The sequence below is a fragment of the Podospora anserina genome, chromosome 5 (assembly GCF_000226545.1).
Source record: "Podospora anserina S mat+ genomic DNA chromosome 5, supercontig 4".
In the NCBI taxonomy this organism is placed as follows: Eukaryota; Fungi; Ascomycota; class Sordariomycetes; order Sordariales; family Podosporaceae; genus Podospora; species Podospora anserina.
Window position 1 is genome coordinate 118,112 of NW_001914844.1, and position 21,973 is coordinate 140,084.

The 21,973-nt window shown below is 48.6% G+C and overlaps 6 protein-coding genes across 6 annotated transcripts; 4 read left to right on the forward strand and 2 right to left on the reverse strand.

Annotated features, from left to right (window-relative positions):
- Positions 1 to 14: 14 nt before the first annotated feature.
- On the forward strand, positions 15 to 3,161 carry PODANS_5_3500 (uncharacterized protein; the record flags this gene model as incomplete). Its single annotated transcript, XM_001904854.1, has 3 exons — positions 15 to 993; positions 1,107 to 2,019; positions 2,168 to 3,161. 3 exons carry the CDS (start codon positions 15 to 17, stop codon positions 3,159 to 3,161), a joined length of 2,886 nt encoding a protein of 961 aa, XP_001904889.1.
- Positions 3,162 to 3,429: 268 nt separating this feature from the next.
- Positions 3,430 to 4,242, reverse strand: PODANS_5_3510 (uncharacterized protein; the record flags this gene model as incomplete). Its single annotated transcript, XM_001904855.1, has 1 exon — positions 3,430 to 4,242. One exon carries the CDS (start codon positions 4,240 to 4,242, stop codon positions 3,430 to 3,432), a length of 813 nt encoding a protein of 270 aa, XP_001904890.1.
- Positions 4,243 to 4,914: 672 nt separating this feature from the next.
- Positions 4,915 to 5,633, forward strand: PODANS_5_3515 (uncharacterized protein; the record flags this gene model as incomplete). The annotated part of the gene is made up of 2 exons (XM_001904856.1): positions 4,915 to 5,338; positions 5,401 to 5,633. The coding sequence occupies 2 exons, from the start codon at positions 4,915 to 4,917 to the stop codon at positions 5,631 to 5,633; spliced, it is 657 nt and encodes a 218-aa protein (XP_001904891.1).
- Positions 5,634 to 6,212: 579 nt separating this feature from the next.
- On the forward strand, positions 6,213 to 8,606 carry PODANS_5_3520 (uncharacterized protein; the record flags this gene model as incomplete). Its single annotated transcript, XM_001904857.1, has 1 exon — positions 6,213 to 8,606. One exon carries the CDS (start codon positions 6,213 to 6,215, stop codon positions 8,604 to 8,606), a length of 2,394 nt encoding a protein of 797 aa, XP_001904892.1.
- Positions 8,607 to 9,950: 1,344 nt separating this feature from the next.
- Positions 9,951 to 11,477, forward strand: PODANS_5_3530 (uncharacterized protein; the record flags this gene model as incomplete). Its single annotated transcript, XM_001904858.1, has 1 exon — positions 9,951 to 11,477. One exon carries the CDS (start codon positions 9,951 to 9,953, stop codon positions 11,475 to 11,477), a length of 1,527 nt encoding a protein of 508 aa, XP_001904893.1.
- Positions 11,478 to 17,170: 5,693 nt separating this feature from the next.
- Positions 17,171 to 19,015, reverse strand: PODANS_5_3540 (uncharacterized protein; the record flags this gene model as incomplete). The annotated part of the gene is made up of 2 exons (XM_001904859.1): positions 17,171 to 18,719; positions 18,780 to 19,015. The coding sequence occupies 2 exons, from the start codon at positions 19,013 to 19,015 to the stop codon at positions 17,171 to 17,173; spliced, it is 1,785 nt and encodes a 594-aa protein (XP_001904894.1).
- Positions 19,016 to 21,973: the final 2,958 nt, after the last annotated feature.

Here is a 21,973-nt window from a genome sequence, read left to right on the forward strand (position 1 = left end):
AAGGCCGCGACCCTATGATGGACAGACAATACTTCAACACCATCCCCGAAGAACGGCAGAGATTTGACAGCAGCATTCAAGAGAGACGGATTCTTGACGTCGTTCAGCCTCTCTTTGCAACTAATCTTCCTTGGAAGTTGGAGGCAGATAGCGACCACGGCAATGGCCTTGCGGAGGAGATCAACGCCCAAACAGCAAAGGAGATGTTTTTACACGAACTGGTCACTGCGGGCCTTTATTTGAGAGAGCTAAACAGTGCTCTGTCGGTTCGGTCTTTCCGACTATGCCTAGAAACATCATCCGATCTCCTCGCCTTCTTAGAGACACTGGTATGTAACGATATCCTGGGCCAACCGCGGCCTGGCGACACTTCCGGCGTGGATAATACACCTGGTATCCACAAAGACAAGCCTCCTGAGAATGAGCCTGTGCAAGTGGTTGGCGTTCCACTTGTACTTGACTTGGTTGCCAAATGGCTGTTTCAAATACCCGAGCCGAAGCCTACTGCACTTGGACGGACCGAACAACCCACTGTGCGCCCCCATGATGACATCGGGGCGCTCCAAGATCTTTGCGATGTCGAAAAATATCCAAAACTCGAAATGCTTGGAAGAATTCTCCAGGAGTCAGGCGACAGGGCTTGCCACAAGCTTATTAATTTCCACCAGAGGATGGCCAACTTCCAGGAGGGGGTACGCAAGGCTTGGCATCTCAACAAATGTCTCGCAAACCTCAGGAAGATGGCACCAACTAAGCGTTTTCGACCACCTGCTGCACAACGGATTCCCCGAACAAAGTGGGAGAACACGATACCGCGCGACCTCTCGAGTCGCCTTTTCGAGAAGCTATACAGTAGCGTTTGTCAGAATCAGGATCACCAGGTCAAGCTTCAGTTGAATGGATTTGACATGGATAGTTTCCTGGCGCCGCCAATACATTTTAACTTGTTCCTCCCTTCCTGCCCTACCAACGACCTTTGGCAGGAATGTCAGTGTAGGGCCATTGTGCCAAGGTAGGTATTTACCATTGCCAATGTCAGGCTGCCCTTGTGTGTTGCATGCACTGATACCTTTTGCAAAACAGGAAGGTCAACAGCTTACCCGAAGACGTGGAAATGATTGTCGATCTCTGCGAAGACATTCGGGCCCTTAATGAGAACCACCACCTGCCAACAGTTTTGGCCATCCATTTTGAGGTTGTTGAGCCCGGTCATCGATACTACCTTTGGCACGACCCCAAGTATCAGCTTGATACGCCGCAGCACTTTCAAGATGCCAAGCCAACAATATCTCTGGACTATCTGATTTGCAGCGGCTTCCTTACCGACATACCAGAAGGAGGCGTCTTCGGGATGAACGACAAGGCCGTTCTAGCATTGTCTCTTTCTAGGTGCTTTCTCCATCTGTGGGGTACCAATTGGCTCAAAGACCCTTGGACGGCGGGCAATATACATTTCCTTGCACGGTCCGATGAGATCTGGAATCCTCACCATCCCTTCATTCACTGCTCCCTCGACAATTCCTCGCCCACATCTTCAATTCAGGCTACGATTTCGCTTTTTTCCTTCGCAAAGCTCCTCCTCGAGATTGAAACTGGCACACGCATTGACGTTGACCCCTCCTCAGTAACCCAGGATGAGTTCGAGGACACAATTGTGAGCATTCTTGATTCCAGAGGTGATAGATTTGGAAGAAGAGAGTACAACGCCGCGGTAGATGGATGTTTTCATATATTCGCATTAGTTAACAAACAGAGCAACGAAGCAGGCGGTGTGATGGACGAACTGGATATGATGAGAAAGGCCATTTACGACGCGATTGTCGAGCCACTTGAGCAAAATTTCAATCTCATTCCAAACCCGAGCAAAGCGCTTTATGTGAAGAAGCTTCATTTGGAGCGAAAGAGAGGGACGTATGGAGTGGCGACGTTCCAGCCGGAATATCACCAACCCACAAGGAAACGTGGTTCAACAGACTCGACGATGTTCTTTGATGGTGAGATCGTACGCACGGTCGATGAGTATGTACCTCTTTACTATCTCCTTGCTAACCCCCCGTTTCCTACCGAACCTGTGCGCTTGGACTATCTCGACGGCATGCCTTTCAATCTCGCAAGGCTATTCCCGCTGTCCTCACAATTACAATACAAGCTAAACCTTTGAGTGCAGGCGGGTTGACCGAGCCGCGAAATTCTTCGATTCCATGGACCGATTCCATGCCCAGTTCATACAACCGAGGATCACAAAGAGCAATGGACTACGGCCTGTTAAGATTGCGATATTAGACACCGGGATTGAAGTTGATAATAGCAGCCTTCAAGGTGTGTTGGATAACATCAAGGATTCGAGAAAAGCTTCTGGCTTTCGGGATTGGAGAAGAGGTTCAATCCGCGCAGTTCAATCATTCGTCACATCTCCAGGAGACGAAAGGGATGTAGTAGGCCACGGCACACATGTAGCGTGGCTTGCTCTCAAGACAGCCCTCAACGTTGAAGTATACATCGCGAAGGTCTCCGCCGGCAAACAGTTCGATGACAACACAGCCGTGGTGAAAGCAATCGATTGGGCCATGGATCAAGAGGTGGACATTATGGTCATGTCGTTCGGCTCTGCATACATAGATAAGCGGGTGAGCGACGCCATTGACCGTGCTGTAACCACTCGACCGCACCCAACACTTGTCTTTGCGGCGGCGTCAAACTCGGGGCTCAACAGCCGGCCATCGTTTCCTGCCACCCACGACAAGGTTATTGGTGTATATGCCTTGGATGGATACGGAAACGATAACGGGGGCTTGAACCCGTCTCGACAACCAGGAGGCACTTATTTTGGCACATTAGGTGTCGGAATAGAGATGCTGTGGAACAACAAAAAGGAGGCCCGATCCGGAAGCTCATATGCTGCGCCAATAGCCGCTGGTATCGCCGCGAATTGTCTGGTTTGGCTGGAACACATGCTTAAGAAGGGGTACTTCAGCCAGGACCAGTACACGTGGCTAAGGACGATTGAGGGGATGCGTTATATGCTCAGGAAGCAGGCTATGGGCTCTAACGGCGATAGAGTGGGGATACTATCATTGGCTCCATGGGTACTATGGAGGCGCGATCTTACTGATGTAGAGGTGTGTACCATTTTGAAGGAAGGCATGCCGCTTTTTCGATAGCCCCATGGGACTTTTAGAATCGTTGAAACACAAGGTAATGAAGGGGAGCGGGGTTTCTCCGTTGTTACGGTAAGGTATTTAAGCTGCGCTTAATCGATCAAAGTCTGAGGCGGGTTAATGGAAGGTGCTTCATTGTGGAACAAGTCATATGAAGACCTGGAACATGTTGAAGCGATCAGTTCATTGCGCAGGGATACCGCAGAAAGACACGAGAACCTACAAACAATATTGTATCAAAGTGTCGATGTATCGGGCAGAACCTTACTTATCAGTCCTCAAACTCCCTAGCAACCGCCCACTGAACCCCATCCGAATCCTCAAGAACCTCAACCTCATCCTCCTCACCCACAAAATCATCCACCGACTCCACCTTCCACTCTTGCACATCCTCCCTCTCATCACCCAACATACTCGTCCCCTTCAAACTCAACTCATGTTGCATCCTCCCCCTCGCAAACTTAATCCTCCTCACCTGAAACGCCAGAACAAACTCGCTCGCTGTATCAAAAGCGACACCCTGGAGTCTATTCCTCCCAATTTGCAGCAACGGCTTCACCTCCGCCACCCCCTCCGGCCCCGACACCCCCACTCGCGCATCTACCTCCAGTGTCCTCTCCAACGACACCGACGCCCCCCTGGCAATCTTGACACCAGTAACGATATACACCGGCACGCGGTATTTTCTCTCCGTCAAATACCCCTTTACATCATCCTGCTCCGATACCCGCTGTATATACTCCTCCGTCGCGACAAACTCTCCTGTTTCGAGCTCGGGGACTTGTATCACGTCGTTGGAGCCGCGCTCGAGAAATAAACCGAGGTCGGCGCCCATCGGGAGGTTGAGGCCGGCGAGGAGGGTGGTCCAGAGGCCGAAACGGCCGGTGAGGAGGTCTTTCCGCATGGAGGAGAAGGAAGTTACTGTTGTTGGGGGTAGCAGGTCGTCGGGGTTGATGGGGAGTCGCGATTTTCGGTTTAGGGGTATCAAGTCCGGGCTGAGGGGGTCGGGGAGGATGTCGCCGAGGCGGAGGGAGGAGGGGGAGGTGGTGAAGTTGGGGGCTAAGATGTAGGTTTTCTTTGCCATTGGTGCGGTGGGAATGGTGATGGTGAGCGAAAGTTGGTTGGAATGGAGGTGGTAAGGGGGGGCGGTAGAGCGTTTGTTGTGAGGAGTCTTGACGGTGAAATCGTTTGGTGCGGGGTGTTTTCTCGTCAGCTTTGGGGCTTACACCAATGGCGCTGTATGCCGAGCCTGGGTGAGCTTCAGGTCCAGCTTCGCGACAAGTCATGGTCGGGGATGGATGAATGGCCAGTAATTGACTGCTAGCCATTCTTGACCTGAACGATGTAGGTACTCATTATCCCCTCAGCTGAGTACCGAGGCAAACCAGACCAGGCGATCATATTTGCGTGCTTATTTCATAATACACGGGAGAGTTGGTCTTGGCTCCTAAAGGCTAAGGCAGCGGACGGCTGTTACACCGAGCTTGCTGTAATACTGCTTATTTTCGATATTAGCCTCGGACTTGTGGTTTCAAGTTGTTACCTCCTGTGTTACTGTCGTTAGATACTCGCCATGCTCGGATAATTGCGCTTATGATCAAGATGAGTGATCATCTCTCCGAGATCATCATGGTGATCGCTGTTTTGGCAAAGAGATACCGTCTACGGCGACACCGTGTGGCTTGCAGTCTTACACCAAGAACTAGAGAAGATTTCGAAGCCATCAAAAATAGCAAAAGATCAGAATATAGAGAGAATGGAGATAACGATGCTGTCAAAGCAAAGTATAAAGACTCATGGTTCTCCATCCCATCCTTTCGTCTCTCATCATCACCACCAGCTCATTCACCAACCCAGCTTTGACAACCACTTCTCAAGACACCCCAAGACAACCGCTTCAACCAATCTCAAAATGAAGTTCTTCACCACCCTCCTCTCCATGGTAACCCTCACCTCCGCCGCCGCAGTAAACTACGATTTCTACGCCCCTGTCGACGCCCTCGCCAAACGTGAAGCCGCCGCAGCCCTCAGCTTCGACCCTGCCCACGACCCCCTCTCCGCCCGCGGTGACGAAGACGTCAACATCATCACCGCTTCTCTCGACGACGGAGCCGAAAAGGTTGAAATCATCGTCGACGGTGTTTCCCAGGGGTATCTGATCGTCAGCCCCGATGGCGATGGTAACCCCACCCCTTTTTACCCCCTTAAACTTCCAAATGAAACTAACCCATCCCTCCCACAGTCCAAGGCTTCGACGGCAACGGCACCTTGGTCGACCTCGACGCCGTCCTCGCCGCTCGTGACGTCGAGCACGTTGACAAGCGTGCTCTTGGCTGGCTCCAGGTTCTGGCTAGACTTGCTCCCATCATCACAAAGTTTGGCCAACGGGTTGTCAACTGGTTGAGGTGTGTTGGTGCTTGGAGTTTGATTTTGGATTGTGCTCCCAAGGTACGAACCCCCGGTGGTGTACGTTGAGATGTGATGGCTGACAGTTTGGATTTTTACCTAGCTCATCAACTGCGCTACTTATGGCAAGGCACCTTGGGAGTGCATTGCTGGGATTAACTGCATTGGAAAGGCTGCTAGGAACTGCTAAACAGACTGTCGAGGTTGCTCTGGAGGGAGACTGAGATTTGTGGGCGAGGTGTTATGAGGTGTTTGCTTGGATGGTTGGACTGCGTGGTTTTGTTAGTTGTCTTTGGCTTCGCTGTGTGTTTAAGATATGATATTCTTCAGGCAGGTGGTGCGGTGGCCTGGTCAAGACATGTCAGCTGAGTGAGTTGAAAACAGTTTATCGTTGTGATGCCATACCGGTCCTTCATCTTGTGAGCTGGGCTGCCCAATCAGAGCTTTTCCCCTCTTGTGACTGAGACCTTTTCATTGGGGAAGAGCACAGCCACATCTCGATCGTGAGCGTTAGCCCCGTATTCAGGGGCTAGTAAGCAGGGGTAATGTTTCCCCGCTGGAACATAGATATTCTTTGAAGAAGGCTTGTCACTTTGAAAGCTTTCCACATCCTCAAAAAAACAAAGCAAGATCACTTCAGAAGACATCATGAAGAAGCTATTCCGAAAGCTCAAAGACAAAAAACCCACTGGCAATGACCAGGGTCTCTCGGAGACAACCTCTCTCCGGGAAGCTCTCCCCTCCATTGCTCAAGACATCACACCGCCTGCTCCCATCCAAACTCCGGTTGCTCAACCATCACCCCCTACAACTACAGCACCACCCATAGAAGTCCTCCCATCAAGCAACATCTGTCAAATCTGCTTCCACCTCGACGCAACACACGCCCCTAGAGATGGCAACCTCAACACCAAAGACCCTTCCTGGGCCGAACTTGAGTACAATCTCCCACCGGACACACATGCCGCCAAACTTGTCCCCAAATCAGAGGATCTCATCAATTCGGCAAACGGCGGCTGCATGCACTGTTTCATCGTGCGCACAGCGTTGAATGCCATCCATCCAGGCTGGGAGAATGAAAAGACCATCCTCCACGTTTTCCTGGCGCCTGGTGTGCCCGTGGTGGTGCGACTAGAGTTCGGAAGCTTGATCACGACGCATATGAGCCGGGAGGAAGCGTTGCAGACTTATGGCTTTGATGTCCCGGTCAAGTTCACGGTCATTGTTCGTGATCCTGAGAAGCCCAGTGTTGATGTCGAGATTTATCGACCACTGTCGCCAAGCCCCTCTGGAGGCTCTGGCACCCCTGGACCAGGTAAATACCCCTCTTCCCCGTATTGTCAGAAGCTTTATCTGTTCTGTTTGCCGATTCGTCGTGTGTTAGGCTTCGACTTGTCATCCCTTGTACGGCACGTCGGCTTCGGCGAGGAGATCCCACAGTGTGCCGGTAATGAGGACTCGTTAAATTTCATCAACCAACGAGTGAACGAGTGCATCACATCCCATAGCTGTGAAGGCAACAACAAGCTGCTTCCACAGTTGCCTAGCCGGGTGATCTGGGTTCAGGCGCACACGCCGAGCCGTATTCAGCTTGTTGAGCCCACTGGAATCCGCGCCAAGTACATAGCTCTCAGTTACTGCTGGGGTTCCGTCTCGCCAGATACCTATCTCACTGATGCACGCAACCTGGAGTCAAGGAAAGCGGGGATCAACTACGATGAGCTTCCGCCGCTTCTGCAAGACGTTGTAACGTGTGTCCGCGCCCTCGGGATCGAGTATCTGTGGGTTGACCGGCTGTGTATCGTCCAAGGCGATGGTGGTGACTTTTCCACGCAGGCACCCAAGATGGGTGACATTTACGGGGATGCCACACTCACCATCGCAGCCGCCTCTGGGGAGTCTGAAAATGATCGCATTCTTCTTGAAAGAGACACCAAGGCCGGCCCGTTCTCGCTTGACCTAAAGCTCAAGGGCATGGGTACGCTAACGCTGAAGGTCCGTCAACGAACGCACAAGATTGAAACCGAATATGTGGGAGGAGACTATGGTCGGGTTTCAACACGGGCCTGGATCTGGCAGGAACGTCTTCTCTCGTCTCGCACCGTGTTCTTCACCCCCCGTGCTCTCAAGTTTGAATGCCATCACCACTCGGTTTGGCAAGGTTATGCCCCTGGCGTTGTTGGAAACTCGTGGTCAACACACGTCGAGTTGGCCTCCAGCTCACACAACGCATGGCTACGGTTGCTCATCGAGTTTATGAAGCGCAACATTACCAACGCATCGGACCGGCTGCCCGCCATCGAGTCCGTCATGAAGCGAATCGCAGTCAACACCGGTTGGAGCCCTTTTTGGGGCGTCTTCGAGGAGAAGCTTGTCGAAAGCCTTGGCTGGAGCGCCATAGACCTGAAAACATCTTCGGGGCAGGCTAGCTGCCGTATGAATCCTGGACACTATGCTCCGACGTGGAGTTGGGCGAGCGTTGATGGTGAGATTACGTATATCCATGTGTTGACCGACCAGCACTACGCGCCCTTGCACCAGGTTGATCCCCTCATGTACGAACTGCAATGTCGAGATCTTGATCGTGCCACTGGCGCTATTACAATGATCGGAAGCTATCTCATTGGCGGCATTCGATGTACCATCGAGCCGAACGCATCGTACAGCGAAGAGAGTGAGATGACCCGTGAGGTGGGCAAGTACCGCTACACCCACAACGTCCGGGTATCTGGACAGCATCCGGACTTCCTCTTCAATCCTGATGTCCCATTGATGTCGGTGGAGGGTGACCCAAATCAGCCATACTCGGGCTCGGCGGTAAGAGCGCCGTACGGGGTCAACAATGCAACAGAGGAATGGACCGGAAATTGTTTGGTCTTGTTGGTTGCGAGACGAAACAAAAGGTCACTGGCTCTTCTGCTGGGAGCTTCGCTGAGAGATATCGATGGAGCGGCGTGGGAACGTATTGGACTATCCACCTCGATTGATGTGTCTGTCTGGGACGAGGAACATGTCAAGACGGGGCCAGTTAGGGTTGTATGAGTGTGACGGAGAGGGCTCTGTACAACGAACTGCATTCGGCTGGCTTCTTCTGGGGTGCTCGTACTGGCCGATTTGTGAGTCATCTACAAATGATCAACATCAAGTACTGGAAAAGGTGGACTCACCAAAACAATGACCCGATTGTGATTTGCAACTGAGCCGCGGATAAGTCAACGGAGGTGGTTTATAAGAGAGTGCCTCCGGAAACAAAACAACGAGAGATTTTAGTGAAATGGCGGAATCCAGCAGAGCGGGGTAGGTAGAGTGTAATAAGGCAGGCAGGGCAGGAGCAACATTGACAATAGAAGCATGACGCAACGAAGAGCCGCTGCAGCCTTGACATGCTGCCTGCCTTGTGAACTACTACTCTGGCACGTAATGACTGGTCTTTTTCTGCCCACTGTCTGACAGTAACTCGCGACCTGGAGCGAAAGCTGAGGAGTGAACTTGAAGGACCAGTGCCCAACACCAAACAACACCTTCTTCCCCTCGCGTTTGCCCTTCACCCAACTTTCCCCCGCCAACACGCCGCTTCGAGACAACTACGTCCAGCAAACAACATGATATCTCCGGTTCAGGCACCATCTCAAGCCCATGGCATCGGTCTTCGCCGTCTGCCCACTGAGCTTCGGTACCAGATCTACCGTCCGGTTTGGGAGCCGCGGGTCATCTTTCTGGGAGACAAAACATGCTACGAGTTCCCTGACAACCTGCCTGGTAGATCGCGATGCGACACACAAAGGCCACCAGTTACATTCCACATCAGCTACGAGGCCGGAGAGGAAACGCTGAGACACTATCACAAGTATTTCATCATCGCGCATGATCCGTCTAGAAGGCTCAAGTTGTATGGATATGTTAATCCGCACCTCGACATTCTACATTTTGACCAATCCATAACTCCCGAACACTGGTCTTCGTATTTGTTCCAGGACCTCGAACTTCCTCTCAACTTTCGAATCGAACCCCCTATTACTCGCCCCATCCTCCGCCTCTCGCTCAGTCCCAGCGTCCCTGCCCGTGACAAGAAGAAAAAGCCAACGAATATGCTACGTTCAGGAAACTCTTTGACCCTTGGTAGGTAGTTTAAAGCGTTTGCAGCCTGAAGCTTAATGTTTGACTTTGAGTTGCTAGTTAGACTTTAGAAATCATAAAGAAAAGAGACAACTGTTTTGCCTCAGTTGACTCACATTGATAGTTTGCGTTGTGCCTTTCATTGGCACTCTGACCTTCATGAGTCAACATTAGACTTCACTTGGTTTTATAAACCAGCTCTTCCCGCTGCCATCGTGTCATTCATATAACCTTCTATTTGCATATATGTCATATTTCCGCATTTGAACCATGCTACCGCGAAGGAACTCAAACCACCAGCGACCGGTGCTCTCTCAGCAATTAGACCTCACGGGACAGTCTGGCCTGCCGTCTGGTTTCAGGTTTCGTTCCCTACCAGTTGAGTTGAGATTGCAGGTTTATCGAGAAGCATGGAAGTCTACCATCATCCTGGTGTCGTTCCACGGATGTTGGCAGCCGCTTCAAGTTATGAAAAGGGGCAAAATGCCTGCCACCTTACATCTATGCTTGGAAGCAAGGCAAGAAACTCTGAAATATTATCATCTGTACAAAGCATCAGCAGCAAAACTCGTTGCCCCGAAGATTTCTTTTACTCAATGTGGCTACATTAACCCAAATCTCGACATCATACATCTCGACGTTCCCTTTGGATCAGGCCCTGTGGAAGGGCACATTCAGATTGAAAGACTTAGTCCGGCTACCCTGAGATTGACATTGGGCCGTGCCCTAGTACCAAGTGCAGTACTGAAGTGGTTTGCTGAGAAACCCCAGCTGTTCGCGGGGCTTAAGACCATTGATTTCTGGGTCTGGACCCCGTCTCGAATGTTTGAAAACGGAGTTACGGAACGATACCGAATCTGCCGTGTCCCGCCCTCAACACCACTTACTCCGGTGGTTCATCGAAAAAACATCGTTTACAAGCCAGCAGCAGTCGATAGTCGCTTGTGCCCAAATTCCCACTGTCAGACGCCAATCTGGCACTGGAAATACGACCCTGAAGCCAGCTATTGTGTCGCCTCTACTGGCCCTTATATCATCTCGCAGCGCCCCTTTGTTCGCGGAGAGGAAATTAAGCTTCCTGATCCAGACGGCTCTGCCAGGGTTGTGATGCCCTCCATCAGCTTTGATTGGAAAGCCACCCGCGCCCGAGCTTTGTTGCGGGAGACAGACGTGCTCCTCTTTGACCCGGGCGATGGGATGAAGAGGCGTGAATGGGTCATTTGCAAGGTTGTTGATCCATCCGAAATACCCAACAAACTCGTTATACAGCTGGGCGCCCGATACCTGCTATATTTGGACTGGGATTTGGCCCACTACGCGACACTTCTTCAACAACGGGAGATCACAGCCCTAATGGAACAACATCCTGATACAAGTCAATTTCTGACCGAGATGCTTCCTATGTTGGACCATTTGAGCATAACTAGGTACTCCAGGTCCCCGCCGCTTGGTCCAGATTGGTATTACACTAAGTACCGTGACTGGGAGGGTTGTAAAGATGTTGCGCATGGTGTCTGCGGTCCTGGGTGGTTGTATGCGGCAGGCCAGAGCTTCCCTTTACAGGGTCTGCATCAAAGCGGTGTGGAAGAGCTTTATCCAAAAGCAAGGGAGAACAGGATCCGCAAGGTGATGAAATCCCGGGAAGTTATTGACAACGGAGGAAAGGGATGCCAGATTTGTCAAGGGTTTCTACCAATTAACTCACCTGGAAGACCTTGTCAGATGTGCTGGGAAATTGTTCCATCAGTGCGAAGCTGGGAAACTGAATGGTCAACTTGGAAATGGGCACCTTTGTGAATTGTACTGTCCTTACTCCATTGACGGCGTGTGGAGACAAGCTATCGAAGAAGCTTACTTCTTAAGAGCTGACGAGTTTGGATCGGATAATACGTCAGATACCAACTCTGAGGCTGGAGGATGAGCCTTGACCTGCTTGAAGGGACAGAGCCTTTAACTAAAAGTGTAGCGCGGAGAGAGTGGCAGAAATCATCTACTTTAACTATCCTGAATCTGTTTAAGCGTGGCGTTGACTCCAAAATAGTGAGGTACTGACGAGGCACGCATTTCCTTTCGTTGTGCAGCTTATAGTGACAGGATCCCGCCGTCTGGAAACCCAAAACAGTCTATACGAACCAGCGTTGACATATCTGCTTTTTTGCATAAGCTTGTGGGCGTGAAGAAGACAAATTAGGATAACATTGCATGGCGGAAGTAACACCAAACTATATCCAAGACTGATGTTAAATGACAGCTGTGCCAACGACTGGAACACAACCACATATTTACCCCTCACGCCCCCGACCAATCTCTTGTCAATGACCGACAAGCATTTATCCTGCACGTCTCCGCCTCCAAGATCACATTCCTCTTTTACTCTATCGCTCACGTTTCGTAGGTTTGTAGGCATTGTCATAAAGGCCCCGTCTAACTGATAATCGGGCGAACAGATTCCGTCCACCACCTTGTGAAATGGCAACGAGCCCCCGGCGCGGTCCTGATGGTCTGATCCATTCATCCCAAAAAGGCTCGTGAGGAAGGGGAGAACCGCTTCGACAAAACCATCGCTGTAACGAGGCCCATGATCAGTTCTGGATTCATCGGTCAACTCTGAAAGAGGCTTCTGGCATCCAAACGATCAAGCGCCCTGGTGATAACTACTCCAGCCCAGACGTCTGGTGGTCTGACTTCAAGCAGAGACCACTCACGATCGGCTACACCAGGATCAGCGTCGAACAATAACACCTTGACTCTATGGAGAACTTCCCGCGCTCTCACTTCGCTCCAATGCGCAACTGCACAGGATATCCTTAATTCCGAACCAGGAATAGGCCTTGGGTCGGACTCCCCGTGGTTGGTGCGCTTGGCCATTCGTGGTTTGTTTGTTGCTGCATTGTATTGCCACTTCCTCTCCGATGTTGGATTGCGGCAATAGCTTCTACAGCATTGGTCCATCTTGTCGTGTGTCTCCTCAGGATACAAGACGGTATCTTGGTAAGTGACGAGTCGAGTTTTGGGTGCATCGGCTGTGCGACAAAGACGGTATCGGGAGGCAAATGAGTCCTTAACATGGTGCTCTGCGGCCCAGAAGTCAATGGTACCAACACGATCTAGGAAGTCGGACGCTCTGGCAGCATGGTTCATAAACCCAGAAGATTCATATTTTGTCCGAAAGCGATATGTAAAGAATATCGAGGGATAGAAGGTCAGATATCGAGGTCTAATTCGTAGTAGCCCAAATTGTCGATGAAAAGGACGTCGACATGTGGATTGATGTATCGGTGTATGATTCTTACGTGTGGCTCCCCTTGAGATCCGTCTGGTCACAATACTTCGCTCCGAAATTCAGGCAGGCAATCTACCTCCAGAATTCCAGTTTAAATACCCCTCCTGAACTCCCGTTTGGATCACAGTACTAGTAAACCCAACCTAGCCCCAATCTCATATCAAGGTGTGGTTCCATTCACGTATTTCGCTAGGTAATTTTCATGAAACTCGACGATAACCGAGAACTCTGCCACGATGATTTACTGCAATGAAATTCAATCGTACCTTCACGAAGGAGACTTCGAAAACGCCTTGACGTTGTGCATGAGGGCTTTAAGGTCGAATGAGCAGATACCGCTCGCTGATCGGGCTCGAATCGAGATCCAAATCGCCGCCACATATCTCTTGACAGGAACTCACGCCGACTACCTGGATGCAATAGCAAGACTGGAGAGAATGAAGCAAGAACGCCAACTTCCCGAAGCTCAAGATACAGATGCTGAGTCGATTCAACCTGAAATCTCCCTATGGCTTGGGAGATCTTACATGCAAGCCGGTCGATATGATGCTGCCGGACTCAAGCTATCACAGGCTTTACCAGGGAGTTCAAATTTGGAAGACTTGCTGGAAGTGGGAAGAGGAATGCTGCATGTTCTGGGTGTTCTTCCTGGTCGAGGGAAATATATTGCCGCTTTCGGACTTGGGTAAGGTGTGTAACTAGGAGCAGCACTGCCTCTGACACCTTACCCCCCTGCAAATTGGCTTAAAAAATGTGCTTCATTTCGAATTGTCCAAATTCACTAACGTTAGCTTAAATTCAAATATCTGATTTGCAAATTAAGGTAAAGGCTTCGTTGAATCGTCATATAAACCCTCGGGCAGGAATAGATTGCTCTAGAGGTAATGTGCTCGTATTAATTCCGAAGTGGGGAAACTTTTAGGGATAGAACTTTTGCGGACGGTGTCTTTAATAAGAGACCTCGCTAGTGGATTTGTAAAATAGATTATAATAATAGGTTCCAATATCTCTTATCAGGTATTTATTATATAAAGACGTATAAAAATATCGACGTAACTAATATCGATATTACTCAAAACATCCTCAATATTAGGTACGATCTTAACATCGAACCTCTCCAAAGCTGGGCCGCTCGCGCCCCAAGCTTTCTTAAGGAAGCCGAGTCGGGATATTATAGTTATTTCCCCACATAATAGTTCTGGGTCTTCTCACCTTTTACGTCTAAATATTGTAGATCGCAAGAACGATATAATAAGGTGGCCGGGCTTTGTAACATTGCCAACCTTAAATACAGTATGGCCAGAAAACAGGAACTCGGATGTTGGAGGATGAAGAACAGCGAACAGACTCCTTGAGCAAAGCTCTGGACTACTTTCATGGTCTGAGCTATTCGTTCCAGGTTGCCACACGAATACTACCCAAATGCAGCCTCCAATATGCAGTCGTGGCTGAGGATGAACAGGAGCAAGGCACTGGGTCAATGCTAACACCCCACACATGTTGACCATCTCGAAAAGCCTATTAACTAAGGTACCTAGATACCTACCTACTCTTCAATAAAAGCGTGAATGTTATTATTCCCTCAATTAACGCATCTCCAATCCTTATCATGAACTTCGCTCATGGGTGAGCTAGCTATATAGGGCGAAAGATCGTATGTCTAAGTGTTGGCCATGCTGGGATTGTTTGACTTCAACACACACAAGAACCCCTTCCTTGCTCAAGTAAAAGGCGTAGTCTCCCTGATTCTGTTGCGGAATCGTCATCAACGTCATCACATTCACACAAGAATCAAAGGACAAATGAACAACAATACTCTCATTTCAGGGGAAATCTAGTGCTGATTCTGAAAGACAAACTTCCAAAATCTAAGGAGCATTTCCTTCGTATTTTTACATCCACTCCCCTCCACCTTCTCATAACCTCAGGCTTGGCCGCTAAGCGCCAACAGAAAATAAAACTCGAAAATAAAATGGGCGGCAAAATCACTTTCGGAAAACGTGTTTCCAACAATAATACCTAACGTATATTATAAGCGAGTCGTACATATAAGCGAGTCGTACAGTCTCCACCACGACGCGTCTTCCTTACACCTAACATCAATTTTTTCCACAACCCAACATGCCTCCTACTTCAAAGGAAGCCAGGATACTCTTAGCCCTTAAGGCTCTCCAAAAGGATAAAAAATTAAGCCTCCGAGCTGTAGCTAAGCTTTATAACGTACCACCTATAACTCTCTCTAACCGACGCGCCGGCCGGCCTGCACGACGCGATACTACGCCTAGATCGAAGAAGCTTACTTAATCCGAAGAGGAGGCTATTATTTACTATATTATTAAGCTATTTACGCGAGCTTTTTTATTAAAGTTACGTAGTATAAAAGATATAGCTAACTAACTATTACGCGTACGCGACGCGCCCTCTATTAATAAGCTTTAGGTATATAATTTCGTTAAACGTTAATTATAATTCCGTACGCGTTTTACGCGTAAATACGATTATTAAAGGGCTAAGTGTGAGGATTTAAAGGTTATTACCGAGTAATTTATATTTATACGGAATATTAAAATTAAATATAATATTATAAATAATAATATTTGTAATTTTAACGAAACTAGGTTTATAATAAATATTATTTTTATAAATATAATAATTATAATCTCGAACGGCATTAATAAAGTAAAACTAACCTAATTTAATAACCGCAAATAAATAATAGTAATTTAAAAAAATTAATACTTTCGATTAAACTATTTTACCTTTTATTATTTTAATTATATAATACTATTTTATTAATTAATATACCGAATATAATTTAATATTTATTTAATATATTATAATTATTAATAATAATTAAATTATTAATCCCGGTAAATTTAAATTAAATTAAATATTTCGATTATTATATAACGTTCCGTACGAAGGGTAAATACCGGTTATTAATCCTCGATAATTATAAAAATTATTATTTAATTAAATTTAAATATTATTATTAATAAAATAATATTATTATACTTTATATACCTTTATACTCTTCTTACTTCCTCTAACTACTTAATATTAATTACTTTAAACCGTTAAAATAGGTATATAGCCGCTAAATTAAGGGCTTAATATATATATATATTAATTACGTAAATAAACTTAAGTTTTTTTATACTTTCCGCAAAACTTTTTTCGCTTTTATAATAATAAAAAATATATAAAGTAACTTTATAAATATTAACTTTATATTATACGATCTAAAGAAGGTACTTTCTAAATTAAATATAAAGTTTTATACGTTAATACCTTTATTTTTAAAGCCGGGCACGGCACTCCCTTAAATATTTTAAATACTATAAAACCCCTAAAAAACTAATTTATATTTAACGTTTATTAAAATTTATATTATTAATTATTAAAATAATTTCCCGACTTTAATATTAAATATTATAAATTAATTTATTAAAAATACAATAATTATAATATACTAAGTAGCCCTCTTATAGGCAGAAGTCTCTTCGCTCCGTAAGGCTAATAAAATACTAAATAAACGCCGGAAAATTAAAAAAACACGTATACGGCTCGGAGGATCACTTACTATGCAAGATGTATAGGATCTACTAGACCAGAAGGCCGTGGGTGGGGAGGTAGTGGAAGAAATATAGCCGGATAGCGGTAGTGCAGGGGGGGCTCGTACGACGGTTCGGTGCTGTGGTGTGTGCGGCAAGCCTGGCCATAACGCGCGCACTTGCCAGGAGGCTGGGGAATCATCTGATTCAGCCGTTTCTAATATAATTGTAGTTACTTCCTAATATTGTTGCGGTATAATTGAGGATAGTTGTTGTAGGGTGGTGGAGACTGTACGACTCGCTTATATGTACGACTCGCTTATAATATACGTTATCGATAGCCGTTTACGGATAGTCGGTAGACTTTGAAAAGTTTAAAGATAGGTGATATATATGCCTTTAAACATATTAAGTAGGCTTTAATTATCAGTTATAGGCGTTTAGAAATCATTGAGGGTCATGAGACATGACGCGAGGTGAAATCAAGCAGACTCGAGTGACAATTCAAACAACGGTGTGAAATATTTTGATTCCATAAGGTTCCTCCCCGGGGTATACAAAAGCCTCCTCCCATCATTAAACATACATTATCCAGCCATGAAACCTCTCTAGTCCAACATGAAACCACTAAGCATATCCGAAACCTTCCCTATTTAAATGACATTGCCCTTCACCTGCTTGAAATCCTTCACCTTGATATCCCTCCAAACAGCCACCGAAACAATCGAAATGACCTGAATGACGGCCGACGCAATGATCATGTACCTCATAGCATCGCCATACGAATCTTGAATGGCAATTCTCGTCTCGCTGCCCCACGGGTAGTCGAGCTGGGTCTTGAGGTCGGAGAAGATGAGCGACACGTTGGCCTTCTCGGCCTCGGGCAGGAACTTGTTCAAGCTCCTAGGGAAGACAGTGCCCCAGATAGAGGTGGCGACGGTGCCGCCAATGGCGCCACCAACGTTGGCAAACATGGCCTCGATGGCCAGGACAACAGCGATGTACTGATGGGTGGTGGCAGCCATGGCAGCCATCTGCTCGCAAATTACCAACGTGCCGCCAGAAACTGCAATGAAGATCTGGCACATCGCGATGTATCCAATGTTGGAATCTGGCTGGCGAAACACAACCATGAGGGCCACGCCGAGAATGGTTACGGGAACGCCAAAGTACAAGGCCAACCACTTGAACCGGCCAGTCCAGCGGATCAGCACACCGACAACGAGTGACCAAAAGCAGGACCCAATGCTGTAGATGTTCTGGATGTAACTGGCCCTGGTGATGTCCAAGCCACTGACCACCTGAAGGAAGGAGCCGAAGAAGCTGTTCCAGATGTAGAAGGAGATGAACAGGTTGCCGGCAAGAATACAGGCACCGAGAACAGTCCGATCGGTGAGGAGTTCATAAGGGATGAAGGTCTTGGGCGCCCACCACTTCTCATACACTGCAAAGGCGACGCAGAGGACAAAGCCCACGACGAGCATGGCAATGCAGGTGGCCGAGGCCCATCCGTCGGCCTGGTAGAAGTAAATGTTGAAGGGCAAAAGAAACAGTGCCAACCCGGCAATGATGAGCAAGAGCCCAAAGACGTCGAACTCGATCGCGTAATACTTGAAGCTCTCGAGCCAAGTGCGCCCAGAGTTTCTCTCCGGCATGACACCAAGGGCCTTGGCCTTCTTGTAGTTCTTGTAGAAGAGGGCCAACAAGGGAACGCACATGACAGGAGTGATGATGGCAAAAGCGCCAAAAGCCCATCGCCAACCAGGGCCATAAAGGAAAGCGTCCGCAAGGGGCCCACCAACCCAGACGGTAATGATGTAGGGGGAAGAGGCAAAGGCGAACATCAGAGATCTGTTCTTGAGGGACGAGGTGTCGGCAACGAAGATGGAGATCGAGTAGGTGACGCCATTGTAGCCAACCCAGTAGAAGACTTGAGCGGCCGCATATGTTTCGACGTTTTGGCATGCAGCCATCAAGACGAGACCGATTGTCAGGCAAATCACCATGAGGATGAAACCCTGTGGACGACCCCAGATATCGAGAATCTTGGCAAGGGGCAACTTGGACAGGCCGGAGATCAGGTACGCAAAGATCGAGACGGTAGGGGTGAGCGAATGGGCAGAGAAGGCACTCGTGACGTAGGGCAGCAGACTGTTGGTCATGTTCTGCTGCATCGCATCGACGAAGTAGATGATCCAGATACTGAGCAAGCATAAATGTTAGCGCACAAGCTACACAGGCCTAGCGGGATAGTCTACCTACGTGACATATGCCAAAATAATGTCCTGTTTCGTCCACACCTTGGTCAGGGCCTCGATATCCTGCACACCACGCTGAGCATCGAGCGAGATGGCATCTGAGTCGTCAGCGACAGATTCCTTGACACCCTCGGTATTGACGACATTGGCCTCCTTGTCGCTGGCGGCCTTCTCGTCCACTTCTGGTTCCACGACAGGAACATTGCTGTGCGGCCGAAGCCGAGAAAGAGCATCCCTCATATTGTCGGCTTGGGGGAGGAACAGGAGGATCGGCGAAAAGGGATGAGAGGGCAGGAACCAAAAATGGCCCGGGAAGCAGCGCAACGCGACCTTTTAATCTAATCAGATGGAATGCATCAGGGTGGGAATACATCAGCTTTTCTCCGTCGGCTTGTATCACCCAATGCACATATCCGCTCGGTCGACCCAGTGGGACTCAATAAGTGACACAGAACATCCCAGAGCAACAGGCCAGAACCCACAAGTGCCACGGGGAATCCCGCGTGGAGGCAAGGACTGGATGCATCATCCTGTGGTGCTCCTGTGATATTCTGCAGACAGCCCTTGAGCAGTACCACCTTGGCGTGTTATCCACAGGGATTTTGGGCCCCACCGGTGCATGAGGGCAGGCCGGAGCAGCGCGGGTTGCGTCGTTGCCACGGCCGGCGGTAAGCAGCGGGAATGTGGAAAGGCGACCGGGCGAGAATGGAGGAGGGAGGGGACGTGGCCGAGGAAGGACCAGTCAGGTACCGTTCCGGTGAAAAGCTAGAGGAGTCTGCACTGCCAAGTTCGATGTTGTTTGGGAGCAAGCTCCGAGCAAGGTCCGGCCGTTGAGAAGATCATGTTCGAAAATGGAAGTTCTGGTCGGGGCTCATCCTTGGCAGAGGTGGGGCATTTTTTATCAGATCGTCGAGCATTTCATCTTATCTGATTGATAAAAAAAGTGGCGGATGGCTTTTGTGGGAACGAGCGTTCAACCACCAATCGCGGACCTTCCTCGTAGCCCTGGAGCAGCATTTCAGATTCTTGCCTCTCGACCGACGGCCTGCATGGGTGTTTTGCGACATCGGCGACAATTAACAGTGGGATAAAGCCATTTTCTCAAAGAACTGGTCTGTTGAGGCTGCCGTTCTGCAACCAGCTTCACGCTATTGACGCTATCGACTGCCTGTATCACCAGCCCATTGACATCGGCTCCAGTCTTGTTCTGTTCTCTTACACCACATCACTGTTGATGGCTTTTTGCATTTGGTAATTCCGTGGGAGAGACACCTGCTAGCCTTGCGAACAGCTTGCGCCAGTTTGCCTGGTCCAGAGCGCCCAACTTTTCAAGCTTCAAAAGGTCTCGGCCCCATTATTATTCTGTTATGTAATAACAGGCAGATGTTCGGTGGAGCTTATACCGAGGTGAAGCCTCTGGTATGCCGTCAACCATTCTTGCTTCAGCCACTGCCGAAGGAAATACCGTTCATTTTCCAGAGTATTGATGGACATGGGAAAACCGTCAGCACCATGATCCAAATTTTCACACGACGCCCCCCAACATGTTTGTGTCAGCTTGGAGCTTTGATATCCCACAACCAAGAACCCCAAGACACTAAACCCCACATGATTATGGCATAGCGCCGAAAGTGAGCTTGTCCAAGACCCTTCCCGCTGGTACCTCGCACCTTGCCGAGTCTAGCTGCGCATTCCTGGCGGCATTTGCAAACCTTTTGACAGCATCTCCATGTTGAGAGTTTCAACAACCACCAAGAGGTGATGCCCACCGCAACATCCAACCCTTTAGTCATGAACCAGGTCTCCGGGATTTTCTCTTCATCTCGTCCACTCTTGGAACCCACGAACATGCAGTGAGCCATTTTAATCCAAAAAGGTTCTCTTGCTGTCGATCGTTTCACCACTCGTCGGCTCCTTCCCCACATATATGGTTGCACGGAAGCGTGGGTACCCCACTCGTGATACGTTGCTGCCTTCCTTTGGCGCCTCTTGGTACTGCTTGAAGGATCTGATAACCTGGAATCTAAGCCGTTTCGGGGTTTACGAGCGGGACTCACCTTTTTTTTTCTTCAGTGCTTTGCTAACCCCAGTGCCCCCCAGGGATCACCAGCGAGCGAATCATCTTTGTCGATGTCTTTCTCTCGCTGTGGTCGGCGACATCTCGTAGACCGTCGGTGTAAGTAGTGGCAACATGGTGATCAGCAAACAAAACTCACCGTCCTTAGCGACGAGGCTCACACGGCACACAAAATGGCGCCTAAAACGTCCCTGCGAGTTCATCAAATGGTGATCGTGTAATACATCTCCTCGAAGTGAGCTTTCGCGAGCTCACGTACCCAAAGTTGTTAGTTAAACTGCGAACATGGTTTATGATGTGACAAGACGGCATCGACACCTCCAATATAACATCCAAGCTTTTCAGAAACCACTCTCGCTCACCGGGCAAAAGAAGATGCCAACCTGATAAATCTCGTAGGTGACAATGTGAAACTCAGAACACAACAGAAACCTGACCAACGAAACCCTACTTCAATCATGACGAAGAGATAACAATTCCCATTCTCGCACATCGACTATCGTAGCTAGATTCATTACTCTTAGTGTGACAGGTCGGATGCCTTTCTCGATGGAGGCTAGTAGTTCCACATCCCACGGAATGTGCCACAGCCAACAATACGTTGCAGTACGACACAAACACCAAAAGCATGGCACGAAACTACATCTTTACAAGAGCTGTAGACAAAAATAGCAATTTTCTGTCCTTTAGCACACATCAGCGATACTACTTTACCATCATGCTCAAGGTGAGGATGGCCTATGTTCCCTCTGGGTGAAACTGCCAGACGCGTGTAAGGCATAAAATCTGCCACTGACTGGTATTTCTGGCAGGTGTCCCAGTGACGACGGATACCATCAGGAGTAGACTTGACCGACGTTGAGATGTTTCACCATGAAGAGGTGTCAAGGATGCCCTTCGAGGGACCACAGCAAATTCCCACATGGTGAAACACCAGAAAACTAATATAAGCAATCTTCAAATTTGAGAACAGCCGAATACCTGCCGGCACTAACAAAGCCATATACCCATCCATTGTCTATCAACATTCCAGCCCAAAGAAACCCAAAAAGATATAGTCCCAAGACGCGTGACAACTCATCTTTTACTCCCTCCGATCATAATCCTCATACCCCCCCGCC